This window comes from Amblyomma maculatum, chromosome 6, assembly GCF_055883805.1.
Source record: "Amblyomma maculatum isolate TAMU_Amacu chromosome 6, ASM5588380v1, whole genome shotgun sequence".
In the NCBI taxonomy this organism is placed as follows: domain Eukaryota; kingdom Metazoa; phylum Arthropoda; class Arachnida; order Ixodida; family Ixodidae; genus Amblyomma; species Amblyomma maculatum.
Window position 1 is genome coordinate 171,514,711 of NC_139349.1, and position 26,753 is coordinate 171,541,463.

Below are 26,753 nucleotides of genomic sequence, written 5' to 3' on the forward strand. Positions count from 1 at the left end.
TTGACCTCACAACCTGTAACTTGTCCTGCGCGGACCAATTAGGGGATTTTGGTGCCACGGCGGCGCTGCATAGCTACAGAGGCGTTCTAACGCCCTCGCGGCCGCCACGGCTAGAACTGATACAGCGCTGCTGCGGGTTGTCATAAAGAACGAGACAGGATGCTTTTATGGGCAGGTAATGAAGACATCTGATTCCGACCATTATTCTCAACAGTCGCTACTGCAGAAAGTGCCTGCAGCATAAGCCCTCTCTTGATCTCTCCCCTTAATTAGGGAATAGCGGTTCGCTACCTAGCGTCCACGACGCCAACCACCTTACAGAAGCTTCTATTAAGGGCATGCGCAAACGGGAGCATTTTGAACAATCGTTGACTGCTAAAACAACATTTTTAGCGCTTACATTAACAAAATTAAAGTTATGTTACTTATTCGTTAAAACAGATGCTTGGGCAAGTTGGTAACTCATTTTGACCGGAACAGCGCGCACTAAGACACAGACAAGAAGAGAGACACGACACACACGAGCGCTGACTTTCAACTGGTGTTTATTGTTTGGAACGAGGCATATATACACAGTTCCAACAACACAAGGAAAACAACCATCCTTCATAGATTCATAGTCAGTTCATGCATGTCACACTGAACAAGGACGATAACAACATTATCATTTTCCCTTCACTAAAAATGCCAATTCTTTTGAACTGATCGATAAAGAGGGGCTACTGACGCATGCGTCTTTAGACCAGGCGATGTGCGCTGCTTCGATTATTTCGCGTGTTAATTGGTCACTGTGTTTACTTAAAATTTGTGTGCTAGTGAAGTCAGGGTGGCAAGTTTTGTTTTCACAGTCTCTACAATGAATCCCGAGATGCCCTTTTACTGTGTTATGCACATTATTATTGTGCTCCTTCAGGCGTTCATTGAAGCATCTCCCCGTCTGACCCACATACAGCTTGCCGCATGACAAGGGAATGGCATACACTACACCTTCTTCACATGACACGAATCGATTTTCATGCTTGATGTCGCAATCTCTGGGAACGAAATCAGTATTAACCATTTTGCACATCTTCCCAAGCTTATCTGGAGCCGAAAATATAACCTTAACTCGTGCTCTATTCGCTATCTTTTTTAGTCTGTGGGAGAAATGATGAATGTAAGGTACAACAGTAATTATTTCTTTTTCCTTCCGCGTCTCTGAATCTGCCTGCTTCCCTTTTCCCTTCCCTGGTGAAACGTGCTGTGGTGAAGTCATGCTATCACAACGCGCTTAACAAATCCTGCACGCACTCCATGCAAGATAGTTTCCTTCTCCAAACCGATCGGCTCGTTAAGGCTGGTTATCCCAAGCAGCTACTAGTATCAGTGTCCGAATCTATTCTCAGTAGCTTGAGCAAAAATGGAAAAGGGAAGCAGGCAGATTCAGAGACGCGGAAGGAAAAAGAAATAATTACTGTTGTACCTTACATTCATCATTTCTCCCACAGACTAAAAAAGATAGCGAATAGAGCACGAGTTAAGGTTATATTTTCGGCTCCAGATAAGCTTGGGAAGATGTGCAAAATGGTTAATACTGATTTCGTTCCCAGAGATTGCGACATCAAGCATGAAAATCGATTCGTGTCATGTGAAGAAGGTGTAGTGTATGCCATTCCCTTGTCATGCGGCAAGCTGTATGTTGGTCAGACGGGGAGATGCCTCAATGAACGCCTGAAGGAGCACAATAATAATGTGCATAACACAGTAAAAGGGCATCTCGGGATTCATTGTAGAGACTGTGAAAACAAAACTTGCCACCCTGACTTCACTAGCACACAAATTTTAAGTAAACACAGTGACCAATTAACACGCGAAATAATCGAAGCAGCGCACATCGCCTGGTCTAAAGACGCATGCGTCAGTAGCCCCTCTTTATCGATCAGTTCAAAAGAATTGGCATTTTTAGTGAAGGGAAAATGATAATGTTGTTATCGTCCTTGTTCAGTGTGACATGCATGAACTGACTATGAATCTATGAAGGATGGTTGTTTTCCTTGTGTTGTTGGAACTGTGTATATATGCCTCGTTCCAAACAATAAACACCAGTTGAAAGTCAGCGCTCGTGTGTGTCGTGTCTCTCTTCTTGTCTGTGTCTTAGTGCGCGCTGTTCCGGTCAATATGTTACTTATGTCCCGTTTTTAATAATGTGAGGTGGTAGCGTAGTCTTCCGGTCGACATAGAAAGCCCCGCCTTTACCAAGCTGCATGAACCTGCCTGCATGACCTGAGTACAAGGGTCCTGGCGGGCTTATTTTGCTATCACCCTCCCTTATGAAAGGAGACAGTTCCTTTTAAAGCTTGCGTCCAGTCACAGTACGCGGCCATATCAGCTGGCAGCTAGCGCCTGCTAGCGCCACGCTAATAATTTTTATCTCACAGCACCAACTCTGCCGCCGGTGCCGCATTTTCGGTTAACGAGGCCTTTAAGGCTATCGCGTTAAGACAAGCTTGCGTAATATCCAGCACCAGCACACGTTCTCTCAATGAAACAGGCAGACAATAGCAGTGCTGTGGGAAAGAGCTCTACGGAATAGGCGCTGCTGTCAAGCACGGACTTCGCCTTTCGTTTTTAATTCCAAGCCTGGGCTGAAACTTCAACGCAGGTTGTGCGGTGAACCCCAGTTGAAGTCCATTTCTGAGCTGGCAGAAGCTTTTTACCGCTTACTGATCCAATAACTCAATTTTGGATGCAGAAGAGAAAGGCCCGGCGCTCGCCGCCTTGGAGCGCACTTCTAAGGGATTGCTGCCTCCTGTGGACAAAAATGGGCACTGTCATGTCACCATGCCGCCGATATCAATGCCTCGCGGGTGATGGGCAGCTAAGCTGACGGGGGTACAACGATGTGCGACACCCTCTCATACTGTCTCTTTGACTGCGACTGCAGAGACACACATGCTTTGATCTGATATCTACCTTTTGTGCATTTCGCTACCGGAAGATGCTGTTCTACGGCTTGTGGGGGCCCACGCTACATATCTCTAGCGCCCGTGGCGCGCCGCGCTTCCAACGGCCGCACCACCTTCCCAAGGCTCCTTGCGCGCTGCCGGTTTCCCTCTCCCCGCTCGTTCGGGGATAACCGGTCCCGCGCGAGGGGTCTATAAAGGAAGGCTCGTGCCGCCGTCTGGCCTTCTTGGTTCCTGGCTCGTCACTCCCGCTTCTCCCCTGGCTCTCTCCACGAGCACGACCCGCAGCCACCCGGACGACGACCCCGGACGGCCTCGACGACCCCCGCGCGTAACGTGAGATAAAGAATGTTTGTTACACGGCCCACTGTGTGTTTTGTCGTGCGCATGCCTGTGGCAGAGGAATCGCCCACAACTGGCACCCAACTGGGGCTGAATTAGCACCCATGTGGACGATTTTTCTGCCAACGTGGCAGCCCACGGCAACACGACGGGCCGGTCCTTTGTGTGTTAGGTACGACGCCATTTTGAGTTTAGGGCTAGCGTGTGTGCATATGAGGCGGAGTGTAGTATAGTAGTGTTTGTACAGTGTTTTATTTTGTTTTCGGTTATGTGCGTGTTTGTTAGTGTCGGGCGGTTTGTGTTTTAATTTTTTTTGTGCATATGTTAGTTTTATGAAGTGTTTAGCCTTTGTGACTAGCCTCTTGATGCGGGCTAGGTGGTAGTCGTGCGCGTTTAGGCTCCCGACCGGCCTTAGTTGTTGAGTGAAATGCCTCCGAGAAAAGACGTGCCAGATAGGGCCGCCGCTTCGGACGCCAGTGCGTCCGGAAGTGAGGTAAAGGACGCGGTAGAGTCTGTGCAGGTTACCGATGCGGCCGCCTTGATGAGGCAGATGAACGAGGTGTTGTCGGTGTTCGCCCTTCAGCTCGGTTCGGTGGCTAGCGCCAACCAAGCCACAGCTGCGGCGGCAGTCTCGCGTCCGCGGATAAATGTAGAGGTTCCCTCCTTTTCCGGTTACACGGACGTAAAGTCAGTCCACGAGTTCCTGCAAGAACTCGAGGATTATCAGACGGCACTGGGTTCCCCAGACGACGTGGTGCTAGCGCAGGTAATCCCCGTGGCACTTGTTGAGAGCGCGGCGCGGTGGAGACGCTGCCAGCCGGCCTTCCAGTCGATGGCAGACTTCACAGATCGCTTCCGCGCCGAGTTCTTGCCGCCCGATTACGAACGCCGGATGCTTGAGGAGCTAGCGTTGCGCACACAGCACCCAGAGGAGAGTCTCCTCGAATATGTACGCGCAATGCAGGAGCTCTACAAGAGGGCAGATCCCACGGCAACCGATCTTGAACAGGTCGCGCGCGTGATGAGGCAATGCCATCCGCGCTTCAAGCCGTATTTGCGGGGACGTGGTTTTGCAAACCTCGAGGCCCTAGCACAGGAAGCGAAGGTAGTACAGGCGGATTTACTCGCTGAATTGCGCTACCAGCCACCCCCCAGGCCAGCCGAATCGCTAGAGCCGCGATGCGCCTGGGCCGGAGGCCAGGACTCCGCGCCGCGCGCCAGGGGCGCAGACGTAATGACGATTGGGCAGGAAAGGCCAGCGGAAGGCTCCGATATTCCTCGCGCTCTTGACCCGTACGCGTTCGAGCAGCGGCGTCGAGCTGGGCTCGCCAGCGACGTCCGCACAGGCGCGGAGAGAGGGGAAAGACGTCCCCAACCGCTTCGTGGAACGCGGCATCCCCCGACCGCGCGGCAGGTGAACGATCGGCTTTGCTGGAATGGCAACCAGCCGGGCCACGTGGCACGAGAGTGTCAAGCAAGGCGTACGCAGGGAAACGCGGACCGCCGGCGGCCATAATTGGTGACACCAGCCTGTCGCCGTCGGCGGGAGAATTTCGTGGTAACCACGGCGGACAATGGGAAATGTACTCCCACGCCGCGTCACCGGGCGACCGCCCCGGGGGCGCAGAGGCTTTTGTCCCCCTTGCCTGTAGAGCGCAAGGAATGTTGTCGCGCTCGAGCCCTTTTATGCTAGTGCGGTTAGTTGGTCAAAGCTACTCGGCACTCGTTGACACGGGCTCAACTCTGTCATTGGTCGGTGATGATGTTTTCGAGGCCTGCCGTAGATGTAACATCCGTGTAAGGCCAGCAGAAACCCCTTTGAGCTTAGCAGCAGGGACAACAAAAGCAGAGGGAGCGGTGCGTCTGGTCCTGCGTTTTGACGGCAGGAAGCGGAGGCATCGTTTCGTCTATCTGCCCGGCTTAGCCATACCAGTTATTCTGGGAAGAGATTTTCTTTCGAGTGAAGGCATTGTGCTTGACATGGGGGAGAACGGCTATCGCTACAGCCCCTTCACCCCTCTCATTCCCTTTGTTAGCGCGCCCAAACAGGAATGCGTCGCTGAGCGAGCGAGCGTTCACGCTTTTGTGGCAGAGGGCTCCCCCGCGACACTAAATGGTAGCCCATTAGAAGCAATTATCGCGTCCTTCTCAGGAACCGGTAGTCAGCGCCGAAGGCTTGTGGAAACTTTACTCCCGTTTTCGGATTGCTTCACAGAGAAACCCGGCAGAACCGACTTGCTTCAGCACGAGATCGAAACGGGTGATGCGCGTCCTTTCAGATGTAACCCGCGGCCGTTAAGCGCGCATAAGAGACAGCTTCTCGACAGCGCCCTTGACGAGATGATAGATACCGGCGCGGTGAGACCCTCACAAAGTCCCTGGGCGTCCCCAGTGGTTCTAGCGCCAAAGAAAGATGGTTCGGTCAGGCTGTGTGTTGATTATCGAAAGCTCAACTCACTGACGCCTACGGTTGCGTACCCTTTCCAGTCGATCGAGGCTGTGATGTACGCGTTAGGGAACGCAAGGTTCTTCACAGTCCTGGATGCAAGCAGAGGGTACCTGCAGATTGAGGTGGCGGAAGGTGACATTCAGAAAACCGCATTCACCTGTCACCGCGGGCTCTTCGAATTTACTCGACTCCCGTTTGGTTTGTCTAATGCACCGAGCACGTTCATGCGATTGATGGACATCGTGCTGGGCGATGCAAGGTTCAACTACGCGATGGCGTACCTCGACGACGTCGTGATATTCTCACAGTCGTTCGAAGAGCATCTCATTCACTTGAATTCCATTCTTGAAAGAATGAGACGTGCGGGTATAACGATCAACCCAAAGAAAGTGCAGTTGGCATCGAAGAGAGTGAACCTCTTGGGATTTGTGGTTGATGATGACACTTTGAGACCGAACGATGACAAACTGCAGGCAGTTTTGAACTACCCCTGCCCGACGGACGTGAAAAGCTTGCAGAGGTTTTTGGGAATGGTTGCCTTCTACAGACAATTCATCCCTAGTTGTTCAGAGCTCGCTAGGCCGTTGAACCAGCTGTTGCGAAAAGGCTCGAAGTGGGTCTGATGCAAAGAACAGAACGACGCTTTTGTTGCCTTGGCTCGCGCGATAGCGAACACCGCTAGTTTGCGCCTCCCCGACCTGAACAAGCCGTTTGTCTTGCAGACAGATGCTAGTGATGCCGGTGTAGGAGCTGTTTTGTTGCAGGAACACGAGGGCAAGCTGCGCCCTGTCGCGTTCGCTAGCCGCACGCTCACATCAGCGGAGCGGAATTACTCCGTGACCGAAAAGGAATGCCTGGCGATAATGTTCGCATTGTCAAAGTTCGACATGTACCTAGACGGAGCGGTTTTCACCGTGCAGACAGATCACCAGGCACTTTCGTGGTTAAAGAGGCTGAAAAACCCCGCAGGCAGACTCGCGAGATGGGCGCTGACGTTGCAACGTTACGCGTACGCCATTGAGTACCGCCGGGGCAGCATGAATAAGGTGGCCGATGCGTTATCGCGCGCACCGTTGAAGGCTGGCAGAAGCGCAGAAGAGGCGCAGACCAGCATTACTGGAAGCGGCGTCGCCGCTAGTGGAGAGGAGGAGAGGGCGGACGCGAGTGTCGCGCCCTGCGTAGTTAAAGAGAGAAAGGAGGTGGACAGAGTTGCCGCGCTGTGCTGCGAGAGAGAGAAGGCGCAGCAGCTGGTGGCGGCGACTACTCGCCTGCCAAGAAGCGAGGCAGAGAGAAATCTGTCATGGGGAGTAGCGGTCAGTAGGGAAGAGCTAATTGAGGCCCAGAAAGCAGACGGTCTATGCCAGCGGGTGCTGAAAGAGCTAGCGAGTAGTGCAGCTTGCACCGGGAACGCTGAGGGCAAGTACGACGCGTATCTGCTGGGCGATGACGGCTTACTGCTCCGCTACATCCCCCAACTTGACGAGGAAGAGGCGATTGCATCCCCCTTCCGAGTCGTGGTCCCGAGGAAGTTGCGGAAACGATTCCTCCAGTACTTCCATGACTCAGCGCTGGCAGGCCATGGCAGCGGCAGTAAGACTTATGACAAGTTATGCCGTGTCGCGACCTGGCCAGATATGAGAAAGGATGTGCTGGGTTACGCCCGTACATGTCCTGTTTGCCAGGTAGCCAAGCCTCGGGCGGGGAAACCCGCTGGCATGATGAAGCCGGTAGTTAGCAACTATCCGTGGCAAGTGGTCGCGTGCGATATCATGGGACCCCTCCCTCGCTCCGCGCGCGGACACCAATATATCCTGGTAATAACGGACCACTATTCCAAGTGGGTTGAGGTTTTCCCCCTTAGGAAGCTGGTGTCAGAACGGATTTGGGAGAAACTGTTGGAGACATTCACTCGTTTCGGTTTCCCTTCCGACTTGATTACAGACAATGCTTCGTATTTCACAAGCAAAGTCTTTGTTGATTCCTGTCGGGCGCTCCAAATCCGCCACAGGAAAACGAGTCCCTACCACGCTCAGAGCAACATAACCGAGAGAGTGAATCGGAATGTTAAGAGTATGCTGGTTGCGACGACCGAGCAGCACAGAGATTGGGACGCACGGCTGTCCGAACTGGCTTTCGCCACTAGAACAACCGTGAACAGGTCGGTGGGTATGACACCTGCTTACTTGAATTTTGGGAAAGAGATCGCTTTTCCGCTAGAGAACGCCCTACTTGACGCGGCGGGGCCCGCGCCCCCTCCGCTTACGCAGTACGCGGCAAAGCTTCGCGAGCGCCTTGAGGCAGCGCAGCGCGCGGCTCGTGAAAACCTCGATGTCGCGCGCATGGAGCAAGCGGATCAGTACAACAAAGGTCGTCGTCACGTCGTTTTCAACACGGGCGACTTGGTACTGAAAAGAACGCACCCGCTTAGTAACGCAGCGCGTGGTTTCGCCGCGTCGCTAGCGCACAAGTGGGTTGGACCGTTCGAAGTTACGGCACGGACTACGCCACTCACCTACCAGCTGCGGTTGTTGGCGAGCGGTGAAACCGCTGGTCCGGTGCACGTCGCAGACTTGAAAGCTTACCACCTTCGCAAGGACGATAACTGCGAAACGGTGGAAGCTCAAGGCGATTCAGCGATCTCTCCCCCGGGAAGGCGAGCACGTAGTGGCACGGTTTGCAACCGACGCTACAACCTGAGGACCAGGTAAAACCCGTGCTTCTCGTCTAACCCCTCTCTGCCCCTCACAGCATGCCACCCAGGCGGTATCCCGGCGCCCGGATCGAGGGCACCCACCAGGTGCACAAGCAACAGAGGCTGCGCCAGCGGCCTGGAACGAGTGGGCGCGGTGCCCATCGTCACCGGCCTACCGGCCCGGAGAAGCACTGGAGAAGCCCCCCCAGTGATTTGGGACACGGAAAGCGTTCGGGGGGCCCACCCCCAGGCCTGGAGCCGCAATCCAAGCGGCACAGGACTGTGCGGCACACCGCCACCTGGACCACGGTCGCCGACGGGGCGGCGGTCTCCTACTGCGCGGGGTCCAGGTGGCGAGACCAGGCCCGGCCTCTCCGCGGAGAGGCCGCGCAGTCGGTGCCCCTGCCGTTCCGGGGCCTTACCTTAGAGGACCGGGACAACGAGCCCCCGGCCCACTATACAGAAGAGGAGCGCGCAGGCCTGTGCGGTCTCTGCGGCACCCTGCTTGTGTGCCGCGCCGTCCACGAGGCCGGGGCGCTGCATAGGAGCCGTGCAGAGGCGGCGGAGCGGCTGCACCGGGCAGTGGTCGCAGCGACCGCTTTGGCAGCCGGACGGCCCGTCCAGAGGGGCAGCCCGGAGGAGGCAGCCTTACGCCTCCTTCAATCGAGCCGGCCTGAGCTGTTGTCTCCGGCGGCGGAGGCCATCATCGCCCAGGCGCGGGCAGGGTCCCCAGCGCCCCCTTCGGTCTCCACGGACGTCAGCCCGGACCCGGACGATTTGGATCGCCTGCTGGCGGACTCCGGGTCGGACGCTGAGGGGGGGGGAAGATGTGGGGGCCCACGCTACATATCTCTAGCGCCCGTGGCGCGCCGCGCTTCCAACGGCCGCACCACCTTCCCAAGGCTCCTTGCGCGCTGCCGGTTTCCCTCTCCCCGCTCGTTCGGGGATAACCGGTCCCGCGCGAGGGGTCTATAAAGGAAGGCTCGTGCCGCCGTCTGGCCTTCTTGGTTCCTGGCTCGTCACTCCCGCTTCTCCCCTGGCTCTCTCCACGAGCACGACCCGCAGCCACCCGGACGACGACCCCGGACGGCCTCGACGACCCCCGCGCGTAACGTGAGATAAAGAATGTTTGTTACACGGCCCACTGTGTGTTTTGTCGTGCGCATGCCTGTGGCAGAGGAATCGCCCACAGGCTTAAGCGAGAAGATCAGCTGCTCAACACGGCTGCGCATGTTTTGAAATACTGGAGAGGGTACAACCAGCTTTCTGAACATACGCGTAAGCATGATGCTTTCCTCAACATCGACGAATCGCATTCCATTTGCATGCGCCGAGCATAAAGTAATTATGACAGCGCAGCCCCTAAATTACTATGTTGCAGTGAGGTTGCAACAGTTCAGCACACAAAGACGACCGAAAAAAGAAAAAAAACAAGTCGCGCATTTTCAGAAAGCCAGCGAAGTACGCTATTCTCGAGCTAAAAAATAACGCGCTGTTACAGACATTCCCCCGACCAGCAGGTGTCGCCTCCTGACCGCCGGAGGAAGTTCTACAGTTGGACCTTACTTAACACCTTAGCCTCGTCTCTTCCTTGTAGGTGTCTCTGCTTGCCTACGCTTTACAATATAATAAAAATCTTCAGTCCTCTCGTAGGTAAGAAAAGGGAACCTTCTGTGATTACCGTTTCCTGAGCAAACATAAAGGTAGTGCTGTATGCTTTCGCTGTCAAAGGAGTCCGCTTTCGATCGTTGGTATACTTGTAGCCTCATGCAGAAGCTATGTGAAGCCGCCAAGCGTTCCCATATATAGCCTGCCTGAACGACACTTCTTTAAAGTTGCAAGGAATTTGTTTAGTCCCGAACTTTTAGCCGGGTTACGTTCCGCTGCGGCCGAGGCGACGTGCATTGCCGCTGAGCAAGCGCTTGTGTCGTCCTTTTTCCCACGGGGCTGCGGTGTGTGCAACCCTGCATTGGAGCGGAGTGCCGGTTTCCGGCAGGGTGGGGGGAGGTAAGCACTCAGCGACGAAAGGAAATAAGGATAGCTGGGGCGAGCACGTCGCTAGAACTAATTCACCCTTAAAGCGCTGACAATGGCACGGTAGAGGGTTCGCACGTCGTCGTCTCTCCACTCGCCTAGTTGTCGTCCTGTTCCTGGATGGCCTTTGAGACTGCTGAATACGTAATGAATTGTCGCGGGGCCTCTTGAACGGTGGAATCTGGTGTCCTGCGAAAGCCGGCCCGCCCTCATTAGTTCTTGTGGCACTGTTGACCTTTTGAAATTCCAAATAAAATGGATTGAAACTTGTTCTAGTCATATGATATAAAAAAGCAGAGTCACCTTTATGCCACGGACGTTGGAGCAAACGAAGCATCAATTTTAAAACTAAGAAATTTGATGATCATTGAGATGTCATGCAGTCGTAGACGATTGTGCATGGTTGTAGTTCTCCGCATGTAAGCAACTGATTTGTACCTTAACCAGCAAAGACCAAATACCTATACAACTAAGAATAACTAAAATAACAACTGATGACTAAAAAACTATAACCATAAACTAATAATTATAAACTATATTTAATAACAAATATAGTAACTACTAACTATAAAACTATAACCCATTAAAAGCGTCGTGCCCGAAGATAACAAATAATTATGAAGTTTGCGGTGAGAGTTATATGAAAAGGAACCGGCATAATGTTTTTCTAAATCAACTGTTAGCGCTTTACGTACGCCACTTTATTCTATAGTAAAATATTTGTTCTGTTATTCAATCTCACTGATTATTCTGATTGGCTTATATTTTTAGTTCACTGAACACGTCGTAAACCGAATCTCACTTGCATACAGGCGCGATTAGTATATTACGCGTGTCTATTCGCTTAGCCACGGCATTTGCATCGATTCTTTCTGCTTTAGCTGCAAGCCGCATGCGCTCCTTGATGCTCCATTTGCTGTGTGCCATACGCGGGCACTGCTGTTATGGATGCTCCTCCTTTTGTTGTATGGCTCGCATGATGACCTTTTGAGACAAATGCTCCAAAGAAGCTATATTCTTTCGCTGTAAAATTTTATTTTTAAGTGGGCACGCTTACAAACCTATCGTTAATAGACAAGAGCAATAAACAAATGAAGAAAAGAAGATATCCTCCAAAAGAAGAGGTTCTAAGCCATGGTTGTGTCACATAGCCTTGTGGAACAATGAGGATCCCTGAGAAAATGGTCGGGAGGGGGGGAAGGGAGAGGCGGGTTCAGTGGCGAAATCTTCTGCGGACTGCTGCCGCAGTTCCAGGAGTAGGACGCGGCACTAGAATTTATTTATTTATTTGAAAGTATTGCAGGCCATTACTTGGCCAAAGCAGGAGTGAATTCACATTGTTACATAATGAAAATAATAAAATATATAATATTAGCAGCACACGAATACAAAATATACATAAAACAATATTAGCAGGTAAATAGACGTTGTAATGCATCAGAAAAGTTGTGTGAGGGTAAAACGGAAGCCGGTAACGAATTCCAATTTTCACTGTTCTAGGGAAAAACCCGAATTTAACATAAATGGGAGTAAGTGAGTGCTCATTAAAACGGCGAGTCCTTCTCAATATATAGTGGACGCTTAATGCACTCTGGAAGCTTGAGTTAATTTTTTCCTGTTACACTATTAAAGAGGAATGTCAATCGGGCAATCTCTCTTCAGGTTTCTAGTGTATGTATGTTATTTAAATTCATTAACTGTGTAGAGGAGTCCTCCCTTCTATTTTCCAAATATAAACGCAACACCTTTCCTGTTGATTTTTTCAAGAAGCATTATGTCTTTGTTCATGTACGGGTCCCAAACTACTGAAGCATATTCAAGTGAAAAATGTACGCAAGTTTCATAGGCTAATTTTTTTATATGTGCCGGGGCAGTTTTTAGCTTCCTTCGTAAAACACAAAGCTTTCGTAATGCAGCTATAGAAATATTAGTAATATGTTTGTCCATTTTAACATATTGTCGAGATTTACAACTCAATAATTATATTTTTCAACTTCCAAAATCGTACTGCCGTGGAGAAAGTAAGGAAGCAAAATGGATTTTTTTTTGTTATTTGTAAGAGAACAGGTTTTTCAGTATTAAGTTTCATAACCCATTTATGACACCGCTCATCAATGCTAAAAATTGGTTTTTGTACAGAGCTCTGGTCATTTCCGGATGAAATTTGTTTAAACACAACGCAGTCGTCTGCGAATAACTTAATGAATACATCGGTAGGTACAACACTAATTAAATTATATACATATATTAAGAACAACAACGGTCCAAGCACACTTTCCTGCGGTACTCCTGATTGAACACTAACGACGCTAGAAGGGGTCTTATTAATTTCTACATATTGACCTCTGTCTCTAAGATAGGCTTGAATCCATCGGATGATAGAAAAAGGCACACCCATGCATTCCATATTATAAAGAAGTTTTCCATGTGGCACCTTATCAAACGCCTTGCTGAAGTCAAAGAAAACCACGTCCGTTTGGCCGGACATATCAAGCACACGCGCAAATTCGTGCATAGATAGAGCAGTCGGGGTAACTGTCGATAACCCCTGCCTAAACCCGTGCTGATTATCAGACAAGAGATTATGATCACTCAGGAACTTCCGCAGGCAGCCAGCAACAATATGCTCCAACATTTACAGCGACTGCTTGTTATTGAAAAAGGTCGATGCTTTGAAACTGACAATCGATCACCATTTTTAAATTGCCACTTATAGCGTTACCAGGTGGCTCGCGGCTATCCAAAAAAGACGATGACATGAACTCGTGCTACCATTCTGCGGCCGCGTTTGCTGACTGTGCTTGTATCCAGGTGTTGGACTGTTCCTCTTCGAGGACTGTGCGACTTTCTTTTAGAACTGCGTGATAGTTTGGTGGAGGTGCTGGGTGCGACTAGCCTATGCAAAAAACCCCTCCAGGCAGCCGTTCCGTGAGCCATGACACCCCGATTCACACCCCGGAACACCGCTTCAGTCGGAGACTCCAAGGACTCCCTCCGCGAGTCCTTGGACCGCGGAGGGAGTATGTGGGAGAGTATGAGGGAGTATGTAAAAATCGCGAGTATGTTTTAACATCATTGCGAGAGTTCCGCCGTCGCCTGCTGGAAGCCTTCACCAGCGTTATTGATCGCCGCGAACGAGCGGAGCGTGCCATCCACTCCCGTGCCCAGCTTCCGAACGAAAGCGTACAGATGTACGTCGAGGATAATAGGCGCCTCTTCAGACGAGCTGATCCAGCCATGCCCGAGGAAAAGAAACTGCGTCACTTAATGCGTGGAGTTAAATAGCAGCTCTTCGTGAGCCTCGCGCGCAACCTACCAACGACCGTGGCTGCCTTCCTCACCGAGGCTACAACAATGCAAAGGGTTCTTCAACAGCGTTCCGCCACCTACGACTGGCCCGTGCATGCTACTGCCGTCACAACATCATTTGCTCCGGTCGTACACACCCCGATGAAGTGCGTGAAGTGATCCGTGCGATTGTGCATGAAGAGCTGCAGAACGTGGGCTCCTCATCGCAGCCTGCGCTCAGCTCCATCTCAGCTTTTGTCCCCGAGGAGGTGCAAGAGGCGTTCCAGGGCCCTACTCCTGCGATCTACTCACCACATCTGTCTGATGCCTACCACCGTCCCACGTGCGCCGACTTTACACGGCGTCCTGCTCCCGTTTCGCCACCACCCATTCACGCCGCGCCTCTAGCCTTGCTCCCATCAGTGCAGCTGGTTCAGTATTATGATGATCAACGAACGCCTTTTTGGAAGGCTGGCATATGGCGCACATCTAACCGGCGGCCACTCTGCTTTCACTGCGGGGAGCCGGGCCATCTTTATCGAGATTGTTTTTAACGACACCTGGGCTTGCAGGGCTTCCGCGTGGACACTCCGAGGCCCCGTGTCGGTCAGCGCTCTCTGGAAATCGAGAACTTCCTAGCGGCCTTTCCGCAGAGACAGTCGCGCTCATCGTCACCAAGGCGCTCTACCCAACCCCTAACGACCCCTCGTCAGAGGCACAAGGTCGATTCCCTAGTCCTCACCGGGAAACTGAAACCAGCAACCTTCGGGGGCGACGTCGCTTGGAGGCGCTGTGCTGAAGACCTCTCATTGCCGCAGCTACGATCCGACCAAGGAACAACGACGCCCGCACCCGAAATAAATAGCCGTGGTTCTTTGGACCTTCCTGTGGTAATCGACGGTTGCAGAGTCAGTGCGTTAGTGGACACAGGCGCCGATTACTCTATTTTAAGTGTAAGGTTAGCGACTGTCCTAAAAAAAGTGATTACCCCTTGACCTGGAGTGCACCTCAGAACTGCCAGTGGTCATCTCGTTACGCCCAAAGGTATGTGCACTGCTCGTGTTTAGATAAGCCACTCCATGTTCGTCGTTAGTTTCATGTGCTTATTATCGACGGTTTATTTCTGACTTCTCTCACGTTGCGGAACCATTGACGCACCTCACGAGAAATGAAATCTCCTTTATTTGGACTCAAGAACAAGAGGCGGCTTTCGCATTGCTCCGCCAGCGTCTTCAGACTTCTCCTGTTCTTGCGCACTTTGACGAACAGGCTGATACTGAGATCCACACCGACGCCAGCAGCATCGGTCTTGGCGCGTTCCTTGTGCAACACCAAGAGGGCCTTAAGAGAGTTATAGCCTATGCCAGCCGCACTCTCTCTCGTGTGGAACGCAATCACTCGACGACCGAAAAGGAATGCCTTGCTGTTGTGTGGGCCACCATGAAGTGTCGCCCTTACTTCTACGGCTGCCCTTCAAAGTTGTATCGGATCATCACTGCCTTTGCTGGCTCGCTAATTTACGAGACCCGTCTGGACGTTTAACCCGTTGGAGCTTGCGACTCCAGGAATACGACATTACCGTCGTGTACAAGTCGGGCCGTCAACACGAAGACGCCGACAGACTGTCGCACGCATCACTCCACACTACAAGGCCAGAGCTTGATGACGACAGCGTCTTTCTCGGTACTCTGCAGACATCGGACATAATGGCTCGGAAGTGGGCTGACACGAACCTGCGACCTCTGATTGATCACCTTGAAGGTCGCGCCACATTTCTAACTCGACACTTCTCTCGACGTCTTGGCTCTTTCTGTTTGCGCCAAGGTATCCTTTATAAGACCTCGAGGGGCCAGGACAGAGCTCATCTTTTGGTGATCCCAGACGATCTTCGCGCCGACATTCTCCTAGCATGCCACGATGAGCCGACTTCTATCCACTTGGGTTTTTCCCGGACGCTTATCAAGGTACGAAACATGTACTACTGGTCCGGGCTATCTGCCGATGTCAAACACTACGTAATAAGCTGCCGTGAATGCCAGCGCCGGAAGACGCCACTGTGTAAGCCAGCAGGGTTTCTCCAGGCTGTTCTGGTACCCCGTGCTCCGTTCGACCAAATAGGGAGGGACCTCTCGGTCCTTTCCCTTTGTCGCTGGCCGGCAACAAGTGGATCATAGTCGCTACTGACTATTTGACTCGCTACGCCGAGACCAAAGTCATTCCCCGTGGCACAGCTTCAGAAGTTGCTCCGTTCTTCATGCAGAACGTCGTCTTGCGACACGGCGCCCCTTCGTCCGTCAGTACTGACAGAGAGACGGCGTTTACAGCTCAGTTACTCGACCAGTTATTTCAGCTGAGCTACACTGGCCACCGAAAGACCACAACGTATCATCCACAGAGCAACGGACTAACTGAACGATTAAACAAGACCATTGAGGACATGCTCTCAATGTATGTGGATGTCCAGCACAAGACATGGAATGAGGTGCTACCGTACGTAACATTTGCGTACAACACGGCCCTCCAGGAAACAACGCGCTTCAGTCCGCTTCGCCTCGTGTATGAACGTGAAGTCCAGATCATGCCTGACCATGCTGCCGTGCCCCGCTGAGGACGACCAGCTCTCACCAGACGCGGAAAAAATCGCCCAACGCGCTGAAGAAGCCCGTCAGTTAGCCAGCTTGCACATTGGCCAACAGCAGGACACTGATGCCTGCCGTTACAACCTTCGCCACTGACAGGTCGACTACAATCCCGGGAATCAAGTCTGGGTGTGGACACCTGTCCGTCACCAGCTCGTGTCCGAAAAGTTACTTTGCCGTTACTTCGGCCTCTACAAAGTGCTGCGACGTGTCAGTGCTGTTAACTATGAAGTGCTTCCTAACGGCGTCACGCAATTGCAACGCCTCAGAAGCCAAGCTCTGGTATTGTGCACGTTGTCCGACTTTAGCCGTACTATACGCGGTAACAGCTTCGCCGGTCTCCGTCCTGAGTGGCCCCTTTTTCTCCCTTTGATTTTTTTACTGAAACCTAGCGTCCTTACCATGCTGGTGGCACAACTGCGATTTCTTTGTTTTCTCGGAGAGGGGAATAATGCCACCTAGTGTTGCGAGGGGGAGCATGGCTCTCCAAAAAAGGACGATGACGTCGGACTCGTGCTAGCATTCTGGGGCCGCGTTTGCTGACTGTGCTTGGACCCAGGTAATAGACCGTTCCTCTCTGAGGACTGTGCGACTTTCTTATAGAGCTACGTGACCATATACAGGAACCACACGTGCTATTTTTCAATGTGCAGGAATTTTATCCGCTTGCTAATGACAATATAAATATGTCTGCTATAAACCTGTTATTTGTTTGGTATATCGGCTCAAAATTACATTTGGAAGACCATCGGGTGCAGCGGTTTTTTTAATGTCCAGTTTCGAGAGCATGTCCAGAACACCCTCACGAGTAATTTCAACGTCATTCTCTGGTCCAGCCATTGCTTTTTTTTTCATATTCATCTAATTCTGAAAACACGCCATAAAAAAATGGTTAAAATTTTCAGCTATTTCCGCAGCATCCGTAATAATCGTGTCGCTAACTTTTTATTTGTTAAGTTCATATTTGGGTTTACTCAAGTGCGCCAAAATTTCTGCGGACCGGTCTTTGGAAACTCTGCTAAAGTATGCAACAAATACCTAGTCCTGGCGCTACTCACTTTAAGATAATTGATCTTGTTTGATTTCATTAAGCACTGGCGTTGAAGACCTGTTCTTCTTGACATCTCTTCAGTCTGCGCTTAATGTGTAATCCATGGATGTTTCCGCCTTTTGAATGTTTTTCTGTCCGGAAAGAAATTTTGAATGCAATGCCTAAGCACATTTGCGAACCGTTGCCTGGAGGTTTCAACATCATGACTTATAATCCCAAGCTTTTCCTCAATATAATAAAAAATGGCAACATCTTCATTTTTGCTGTATTCCTTAACTGTAGTGGCATTCAACGAAGGTTTTTTTCTGTTATCAACCTTCCAGGAAAAAGAAATTAACTTATAGTCAGATATGCCGGGTTCAATTGTAACAGTTCCTTCTCTAAACGCTCCACTAATGAACAGAAGGTCAAGAATTGATCTTTTGCGAGTACATTCAGTAATTATTTAATCAAGACCAAGAGCAGTCATAATGTCTTGAATAATATCACTCGTATGAAATAGTCCGAAAAAAGCTTGCTCCAATTTGATAAAGGAATATAAAGTCACCAGTCACAATCACATTTTTGTTTCGTAACAACAACAATCGATCATACAGTTTATTCAAGAAGCTTTCATCTGCGTCCGGAGCGCGATAGACTGCACACAAATGAAATGTAGCATCCTTCACTTTGATTTTCAAGAAAAGGCTCTTATGTTCAGCAATCTGGCTTTCGACGTCACCATCGACACAGGATTTAACAACAGCAACATCACCCCCTCTAGATCCTCTATCTCGCCGATATAACCGATAACCTGGCGGGATGATGTCATCGTTATTGATTTGATCGGGTAAGCAGGTTTCAGTTATGACACGCACGTGCGGATCGAAAGAGAGCAAGCATTCTTCGAGTTAATCTGTTTTTTTTTTCACAATGCTTCTTGCATTAAGAGAAACTAACCGCACTTCGGACGTTTCTGGCTATTAACTTTCCGATTAAGATGTGATGTCTCGCTCCATCAATCTTCTAGAGCTTAAAACAGCACCCCATTCATGATACCGCCCATCAATCTTGAGCTTGTCATGAACCAAGGAAACCTTACTTCCAGCCTTCTTTTCAAGGTTTGCACTATGCCAAAGATGCTGCCGTTTGCACGTTTACCCGCAGTAGTCATTATCGATTCTTATTTTATTTCCCTTTAGCTTAGAAACATTGCTCCAGATTGCTTGTTTTTCCCTGTAGTCCTGAAAGCACATTATGACAGGGTGATTTGAAGATTTTTTGCCCATTCTATAAATTCGAGCTACGGATGAACACTGCACTCCTAATTTAGTAGAAAACAGATAATCGATAACTCTTTTCGCGCAAATCCGACTCCGATTCGGTAGAATCTTCTTGTATGCAAAGAACAATTAAGTTTGACCTCCGGCTTCTAACTTCTAAATCTTCAAGCCTCGTTTGATGCCTTCTAATCGCATCCTGCACACCACTTCAGGCTGTGCTTATGCTTTCAATTTCATCTGTTTTCACCTGCAGCTCTTTTATATTTGTCTCTATGTTATTTAGGCGATCGCCAAAACTCCCCAGTGCCCTTTCTGCTGCCTCTAGACGAGACTTAATGTCTTTCTGCCCCTCCATGAGGATCTGGAACATTTCTTCAAGTGTTGGGCCTGGATTCATCTCTATATCACCACAGATAAGCAGTATACAAGAGCAATAGGAGTTATATGGAGAGTTAAACATGTACGTGGGCACGGCAAGAGAACAAGAAACCTATTGTCAGTTTGTATGGTGCAAACATAACTAACCTGTGCCGGAAAACAAAACGAAGCATTTTGAGCACCTTGCTCGCACGCTTTCGCCGGGTCCATGCTGTAGTCAAGGCTCTAAAGGGGCCGTGAAAAAGCATTCCCTAGATCTGCGAGCACGCCCCGGCCTGAAGGCGTGGGGAAAAGACGAAGCGTCGTCGCCGTTATGCATGCCATGGAAGGGAATCGACTCCAACCAACACACTAAACACGAAATACACGAAAACGGAGTAGTTACGGCATGCCATCCGCTTTTTACCTCCGTGCCTTGGGAACGAACTCCGGCTAAACGGAGCACTGAACCTTGTAAACCCCGAAGCCACTCCGTCTGATCTCCCGCAGACTTCTGGTGGAGGTTTGACGAAACTCTTAATCCACGATTCGAATGGTGTAGAAAGAAAACGCATGGCAATTGAGGTCGAGAAATGCCGAAGTGACGCTGTCTCCCTAAGCATACGCCAGTGGAAAGTACGCTTCTTTGCATATTTGTTTTATCAGTCTCGCTTTCGAAGCGGCAAGTTTTGTTTTCGGCGAGAGATACACTCAACAGTAGACGGCGCAAGCATCGTGTTGCGAACCGAGCGACGCCGACGATGCCGATGGTGCAAGCAGCAGCATGCTTCGTAGACCTAACATCTCGAATTGCGCCGCTGAATGGAGCCCGGCCAGTTTGAATGCGGCCTGTGTTGAAACAGTTATCGTGAGCGGCGCCTTCGTGTTTTCATCCGAGTTAAGCCCCATTCACACTACACCAAATTTTCGGCGAGCGAAGCGGATTCGCTTCGCCGGAAAAGAGTAGCCTGTTCTCATCTACTCCTCCCGCGGCGGCGGAACCGACGCGGAACTGTGGTTGCTTCTCGCTTTTTCACGAAAGCAGAGAGATCTCACGGCAGTTTCTTTTCCGGTATCGGGAGTTCGCGAATGAAGCGAGAGCGCGCGTGAGCCCCGGAGACAGTTCGCGCGCTTTTCTGTCGTCTGTTGCGTGGCTGCATACTGTCTTGCATTGTTATATTGCAGTTCTCGTTTATTTTCCAGTTGCGCGCTTGTAGCGGATAAGTAATGACGACCATTTCAGAGAATGAAGCGATCGTCTCGATTCTCCTCTGCAACTATGTAATGGTCATGCCAGAAGAGTTGCGAAAGGCAGATGAAAAATCAGGTTCGCAGCGGAGGCGGTGGTGGGTGCACCCATCCTTGCAGGAACGCGCCCGGTTGGGCCAAGGCTACAACCTCTTGCCGCTGCTTCATGACTAGGACGTGGAGCATTACTGAAAGTAAGTTAATGTGAACTTTGTAGTGACTTTATTATGCCAAGCGCTATCACCTCACTGGCTTGTTCTCTTCTCGGCACCTGCCTGCATATGTCACCCAGCAGCTTCGGCTCCCTTGTAGGCTCCTTCGTCCTCGTATCCAGAAAAAAGGCATGCGATTTCGTAAGGCGATACTTTCAGATCAACGCCAGGTGCAGGTTATCAGGTAAGGTGAAGTTTCTGTACTTTTGGTTTGATTTTTGTTTTTATTTGATTTATGGGGGTTTAACGTCCCAAAGCGACTCTGGTACGTGATACTTTGGTTTGGATTTCTATTTTTATTGAGATAGTCGAGCATTCGATTGTCATGCCTGAGCAGTATATAGTAACGTGTATATAAATTGTGGAGTGCTAATATTATAAACCAATTTTGCGCAGTTTAAGTAGTTTATTTTTTTTTTTATCTGTCCGCCCACTTGTGAACTCTTTTATTTTGGGAGCTGAGTTGTCTACAGTTGTGCTGCCCCCAGTCCCGCGGTAGCGTAATGTAGAGCCCTCATGTGAAGTCCTTGACTTCTTGCGCATGTTTTACACAGCATGCTTAGTGACAGTGTTAATAAAAAAATTATTCAGGAAATAATGTCTTACACCAGTGCAGTAAATATGAAGGGCAACATATACAGAATACAAAACTGTCAAAAATGTTTTTGTTACCACACCAAACATTACCATATCAACAACAAATAGGCTAAGTTTGTTCATTTTAAATGGAACGTTTTGCATGTGGTTATCTGACAAGCTTGTTTTAAGCATAATAATTATAATTTAAGAAACAACAAATAGTATTTGTCTTATTCTGCTCCGAACCAAGGTTGTCAAAGAATTTCAATAAATCGAGCAGATACCTAACTGCATAGTCTGGCAAACATGTCAACATTGATTGTCCAGCCAACTCAGGAAATGTTGACCGAAATTACGAGAATGCGTTTAGCAAGTCTATGCTGGCAGTCATTGATGCTTGCTACAGGTATTCAAGTATATTTGCTTTGTTAACTGGTTCTTGTAACCTTTCTGTCCTCTGCACACATTTAAATTTTATTTCCTATCAAACACAAGCTTTTTTTTTTCTATGGTTAGTCCTCGGTTGTCTAATGCAATGGTAATGCCATTTGATATCCTTGTGTAAACTAAATTACGACAAAGCTACCCATGCTTAAGAATAAATGAGGCGAAATGTTTATGCATGCAGGTGAAATGTTTATGCAAATGTGTGCCCTTCAGGCTAATATTAACCAGAAGATACAAGTGAATTTTAATTTGCTCATTTAGGTTCTTGTTGGTGGAGATGGGCCACAACTGGAGCGAGTCTGATGGTAGAAATCATGGCCGAAACACATTTTTCAAAAATGTAGCTAGGCCAGGGCGGCATCTTAGAAGACGTACCTTTGTATGATAATAGCAAAATGCCTTCTTTCTTTGTGGGAGATGAGGCCTTCCTTCTGGAAATCTTCATGTGACCGTACGCAAGAAAAGTAATTCAATTTGTTGTATTCTTCAGTAAGTCAATTTGTTAGAACTGAGATTAACTGGTGTCACACCACCTTCAGCGCGATTTGATATGAGAAGCTGTTCAATGTTCACCAGCCAAAGTTATGAACGTAAAATGAGGCATCATGTCAAAGGCTTAGATATTTTACTTCCGCCAACCCAACCACTATACGGGTATTGGTTGCAAATGAAAGGCAGTATCTGCCTCACTCTTCTGATTGGAATTAAACATTCAGCCTGGGATTGTCACAGAACAAAACAATATACACTGAACACTGAGTATGCCAAAACTAATGTATGAATAAACTGCTTTTGATTTTTATTTTCAAATTAAACTTAATTTGTTGTTCTGCAAGTCTCCCTTCCTAGTTTTCTAGTCCTGAGGGACTAGATGACCAGTCAGCTGCAGGAACACCCAGCCAATTCTCTCAAATACATGAAAAACGAGTATTTAGTTACCGATGAGTTGTGAGACGTGCCGTAGAAAACGTCATTGGATTCTCGCCCAACAATGGCTCATCTTACGTCAGCCATTCAAGACAAAGGAAGAGAACATCAGTCGCATTATCACATCCTGCTTGTCACTGCACAACTTCATGGTGTCTGAGGAGAAACCAGCTTTACGTGCAGTCTACTGCCCCCCCCCCCCCCCCCCTAGCACCACATACTATTGGCAAGGGCAGCTGATCGCTGGAACCTGGAGGTAGGAGAGAGGGAAATGGAAGGCTAACTCCTTATCCAGCCTTAGGTTGTCACCCAGCCGTGTAATCATGCTGTTGGCAAATAAGCTTAGAGAAACTGAATTGCAGGTTACTTTTAACTCATCGAAATGAGCTTATAACTAGGAGTCAAAGATGTCAGTTTGATGATTTGGAAAGAGAGCCCTTTCTCTCTAATGTTCCATGTTCTCTCCTTTCAGGCTTGCAAGCAGCCAAGCAAAGTTTCTTGTGGCAGGACAAAATGATCAGAGGCAGCCAAATGAAGACAATGGTAACATTTATTTTTGCTTTGTACTTACAGCATACTTTGTAGTTCACAGTTAACATTGTCCTGAAAACGTGCTCGCTGTCCTGTATGCAGAGAAGAAACAAAAAGAAATAGGCATGATATATGTCATTAGTATATGCCTTACATATTTCCTGTCAGTAATTTGAAAATACATGATGTCGTCAATTTGTAGGAGCTCTTCTTTCGCCTTGGCCTTCTATAAATTGGAATGCTTGTGAAGAGAAAGTTAAATTCATTTCAGACGCAAGCACCGCAGTCACTAGTTGGGTTCAAGTAAGCATGCATTACAAGAGAGATGAACGACGGGATGTCATATTGCAGATTTATCTTTCCACACCTGAATCGCAGTCCTCTACTCTGCTTTCCAGTTGGCTGCAAAGATTAGGGCAGGTGACATGCACTAAATTTCATTGACTTCAAATGCACACCTTACATTCTCAGATGGTTACCTATCAGTTGTAGCCGTGTGTGGAATGGATGGCCCATCTGACTCAAAAGGACAAGCCAGATATTCCTGGCACTGCAGGCTCTGGAACGGCGACTTGAGTGGTGGCATCTGGCTGCTCTTCAGATCTATTTCCAATCAATAAATAACCAATACCATGAATTGAACAAGATCTTTTTATCATTTTAACTCAATCCACACCTGAATCCTTTGAACAGGACTTCTAGGCGTGGGTCATGGGCAATGAAGTTACAACCTGTGAAGAATGAAAAGTTACACACCGTTTTAAAACTGACTCTTGAGACTGAGTGAAATGAATGCTTAAACAGTATGCAAAATATTCAGCCACATATAACAAACACAACACTATATCACATTTGTAATAGTACACCTAAATTTGTATATTGTGCTTGATACTACAATCATGAAATGAGCACCCTGAGAGGGCACAGTAATGCATACTGAGAAAATATGCAACTTATATTGGTTCTCTTGATACATGCTTCATTATGGGCTGCATTTGCTTGAAGTGCTTCCACTTCACAGTAGGAACGTTGACAGCTCCAGCTTCACCGCTCATACTGGGGTTTTCAATTTTGAAAAAAAAAAATGTATTTTAATTTCTTAAAATATTTTTCTGACAGATGGCCCCTACAAGAAAAAAAAAAGACTGGTTATCAAGCACAGTAAACAAGAATTGACGTTTGCTTATTTTCTGTTCACATGTTCTATCGGTCTATTCAGCGTTGCCACTGTAAATATTTAATCTGAACTGCACAGCACTCCAGCACAGCACGACCACTCCAATATTAGTTTTTAAATGCACGAAATCTGGAGGCCACTATTGTAAGAGGTGAAAAACTCGGGATTAGCCTTTCGCCACACGAAATAAGTCTCTAAAAACGCATCACGGTCGCGGTCAGCCCTAGAGCTTGTCACGGAGCACACAGCACCGCTACCGTGATGCTATACGCTCCAACATATTCGTACGAGCTGAATATTCACGGCACAGGAACCCACAACAGCACAAGTAAAGTAAAAGAAGTACGTAGTGCATGCTCGCTCTAGCTGCGCATGCTCGCGATAGGTTCAAATAGCGGGAATGAGCGGAATGATCAGTGTTATCGCTTCGCAGCACACATGTGTCGTACACGATCGCACGAGGTGAGCTTGCATGGGATAAAAGAAAGTTAGCAGCAGCGTGAACACAACCAAGGCTGGATACGCGAAGCATACCGCACTGGCACTCGAAAAAAAAAAAGACAGTTCTCAAACAGCGGCATGAGGCAAATGGTCATCAATGCGCTGGTTTCGAAGTACGTAATACATGCGTCGTACACGATCGCGCGAGGTACGCAGGCATAGAATAAAGCTAGCAGTAGCGCGAGAACAGAGCGAAACGCACTTGTACCGGCATCTGAAAAGTTCTAGCGAGCATCGGCGTGATGCAAGATATAAAAGCAATTGTTCTTACCTCTCACTCCCAGTCCTTTGCGAATATGTTCCCACAGGTCCTCGTTGTAAATCAGGACCTTCAAATTTAAATGTCGCTTGGATTGGGGCCTCCTTTATAGCATCAGACAGCACCTCCGCAGAAACGGCGCCGCCCCGCTCCGCTGCAGCGCTTGCCGCCATACTGGATTTTGGGCGGACGTGACGTCAACGACCCTTCGTCGCTTCCGCGGCGAACGCGGAAAAATCGGTCTCGGACCGATCGCCCTCACCGCGCCGCTTTCCGCCCTCGTCGGCGTCAAAAGCGGCCGAATCCGCTTCGCTCGCCGGAAATTTGGTGTAGTGTGAACGCGCCTTTAGTCGAGAGACTGGGAGTGTAAAGACGCCTGCGTGAGTGATGCTATGGATCGTTTTTCACCGAGTGAAGCGGCCTAATGTCCTTTATGGCGAGCTCGGCTAACCGTCTGAATTCTCTGCGGCCGCTGTTGAAATGGATACGTGAACGGCGGCACCTTCGCGTCAGCCTACAACGGGTTTCATGTGTGTGGGGATTCACAATCCCCTTCCTCCATTATAACGCCCGCGCGTAACTAACACGCGTGATTACGCGCGCTGGCAGAGAGGTTGGCGGAGGAGAGGGCACGCTGGCCACCCCCCACCGCCTCCCGGGCCCTGCGGCGACGCTGCCGCGGGCTTCCCTCTTTCCTGCCGGCGTAACCGGGAGACCTCCTCTCTCGTTCCGTGTCGAGGAGCGCGACTGTAGCAACTCGCTTGGGGGTCTTCGGCGAATGGGCGCGCACGCGCGCGGTTCATGATTTCTGCCGAGGAGACCACCGCCGTCACCGAGAATCGCACACTGACCGTAGGCACCGCAACGGGATGTGAGCGAGAAGCTGTGTCAGGTGAGCAGACACTTCCTCTCACCTACTTGACGCGCTTCCCTATTAGGTGGTTGTTATTTCACCCCCGTACGCGGCGTTCGCTCGCTACACGGTGGTTGTTCTTAATTGCTATTCCTTTGCCGTGTACTCGAGCAGTGCAATAAACTCTTGTTCGAGTACGCAACTCGTGTTTGTCCCCTCTGGCCCGAACCCGCCGCAGTGGCGATTTCTCGCACCGCGGGTTTGGGGGTCACAGCTCTGTCTGCTAGGGCTGGCACGTCGGGGCTAGAAGGCGACTCTAGCGTCTAGCCCCCCGTGGCGCAATCTCTTACGAGAATGAACACCCCCATATTATGGCGCCCAACGTGGGGCCAGAGGTGTGACAAATCGAGTGTCTGTGTGTGTACGACGCCGACACATAGACTAGCCATGGCAGTGAGCAGGACTGACTTTTCAGTATCTTCTAATACTGCAGTGGTGATTGCACAACGGCAAGCAAGCAAAACCACCTTAACTGTTATTATTGCGAGAGATCAGGAGCTGACGCTAGCCACTGTGATCTTGTAATTTTCTGCGAGGGCAGGATGTCATCTCACACGACTCCACCGCTCTGTAGCAGGGTGACGCGCGGACGCTGGTGTGATGGGCATTCTCTCGTAGTGTTTTGACTTACCATGCTCTACGGGAGAACTGGAAACGTTGTAGCGTATGTACTTTTGCACGCGCACGTTGAAGGCATGAGAAGTGGTATTACTATCCTTTCTGCCGCGCCCGTTAGCCAGTTCGTCGCGATGGCTCGCAGCCTCAGAGAAGGGCCGGCCTACCCGGCTTCTCCGAGTTTAAGTGCTGACCGTTTTAATTCCATCAGTGCAGTGGGGAGCCTAGTCAGCCTTAAGGGAGCTTTAGGAAGAAAGCGGTAGGATCCTTTTTCTTTTTATTTTTGTC

General features: G+C 49.6%; 1 protein-coding gene and 2 long non-coding RNA genes across 4 annotated transcripts; 2 read left to right on the forward strand and 1 right to left on the reverse strand.

The window, feature by feature from the left end:
• Window positions 1-8,273: 8,273 nt before the first annotated feature.
• LOC146187403 (uncharacterized) lies at window positions 8,274-9,561 on the forward strand. Its single transcript, XM_084607667.1, has one exon. The coding sequence runs from the start codon at window positions 8,483-8,485 to the stop codon at window positions 9,398-9,400; it is 918 nt and encodes a 305-aa protein (XP_084463793.1). The 5' UTR covers window positions 8,274-8,482; the 3' UTR covers window positions 9,401-9,561.
• Window positions 9,562-20,117: 10,556 nt separating this feature from the next.
• Window positions 20,118-23,622, forward strand: LOC146187404 (uncharacterized). Of its 2 annotated transcripts, none has more exons than XR_014707920.1 (4): window positions 20,118-20,498; window positions 20,600-20,700; window positions 22,942-23,012; window positions 23,487-23,622. It is a non-coding gene; the product is annotated as an uncharacterized LOC146187404 (long non-coding RNA). The 2 variants fall into 2 exon arrangements; XR_014707919.1 differs by having other exon boundaries at window positions 23,472-23,531.
• LOC146187405 (uncharacterized) lies at window positions 23,478-25,103 on the reverse strand. The gene is made up of 3 exons (XR_014707921.1): window positions 24,950-25,103; window positions 23,677-23,731; window positions 23,478-23,603 (listed from the first exon to the last, which is right to left on the reverse strand). It is a non-coding gene; the product is annotated as an uncharacterized LOC146187405 (long non-coding RNA).
• Window positions 25,104-26,753: the final 1,650 nt, after the last annotated feature.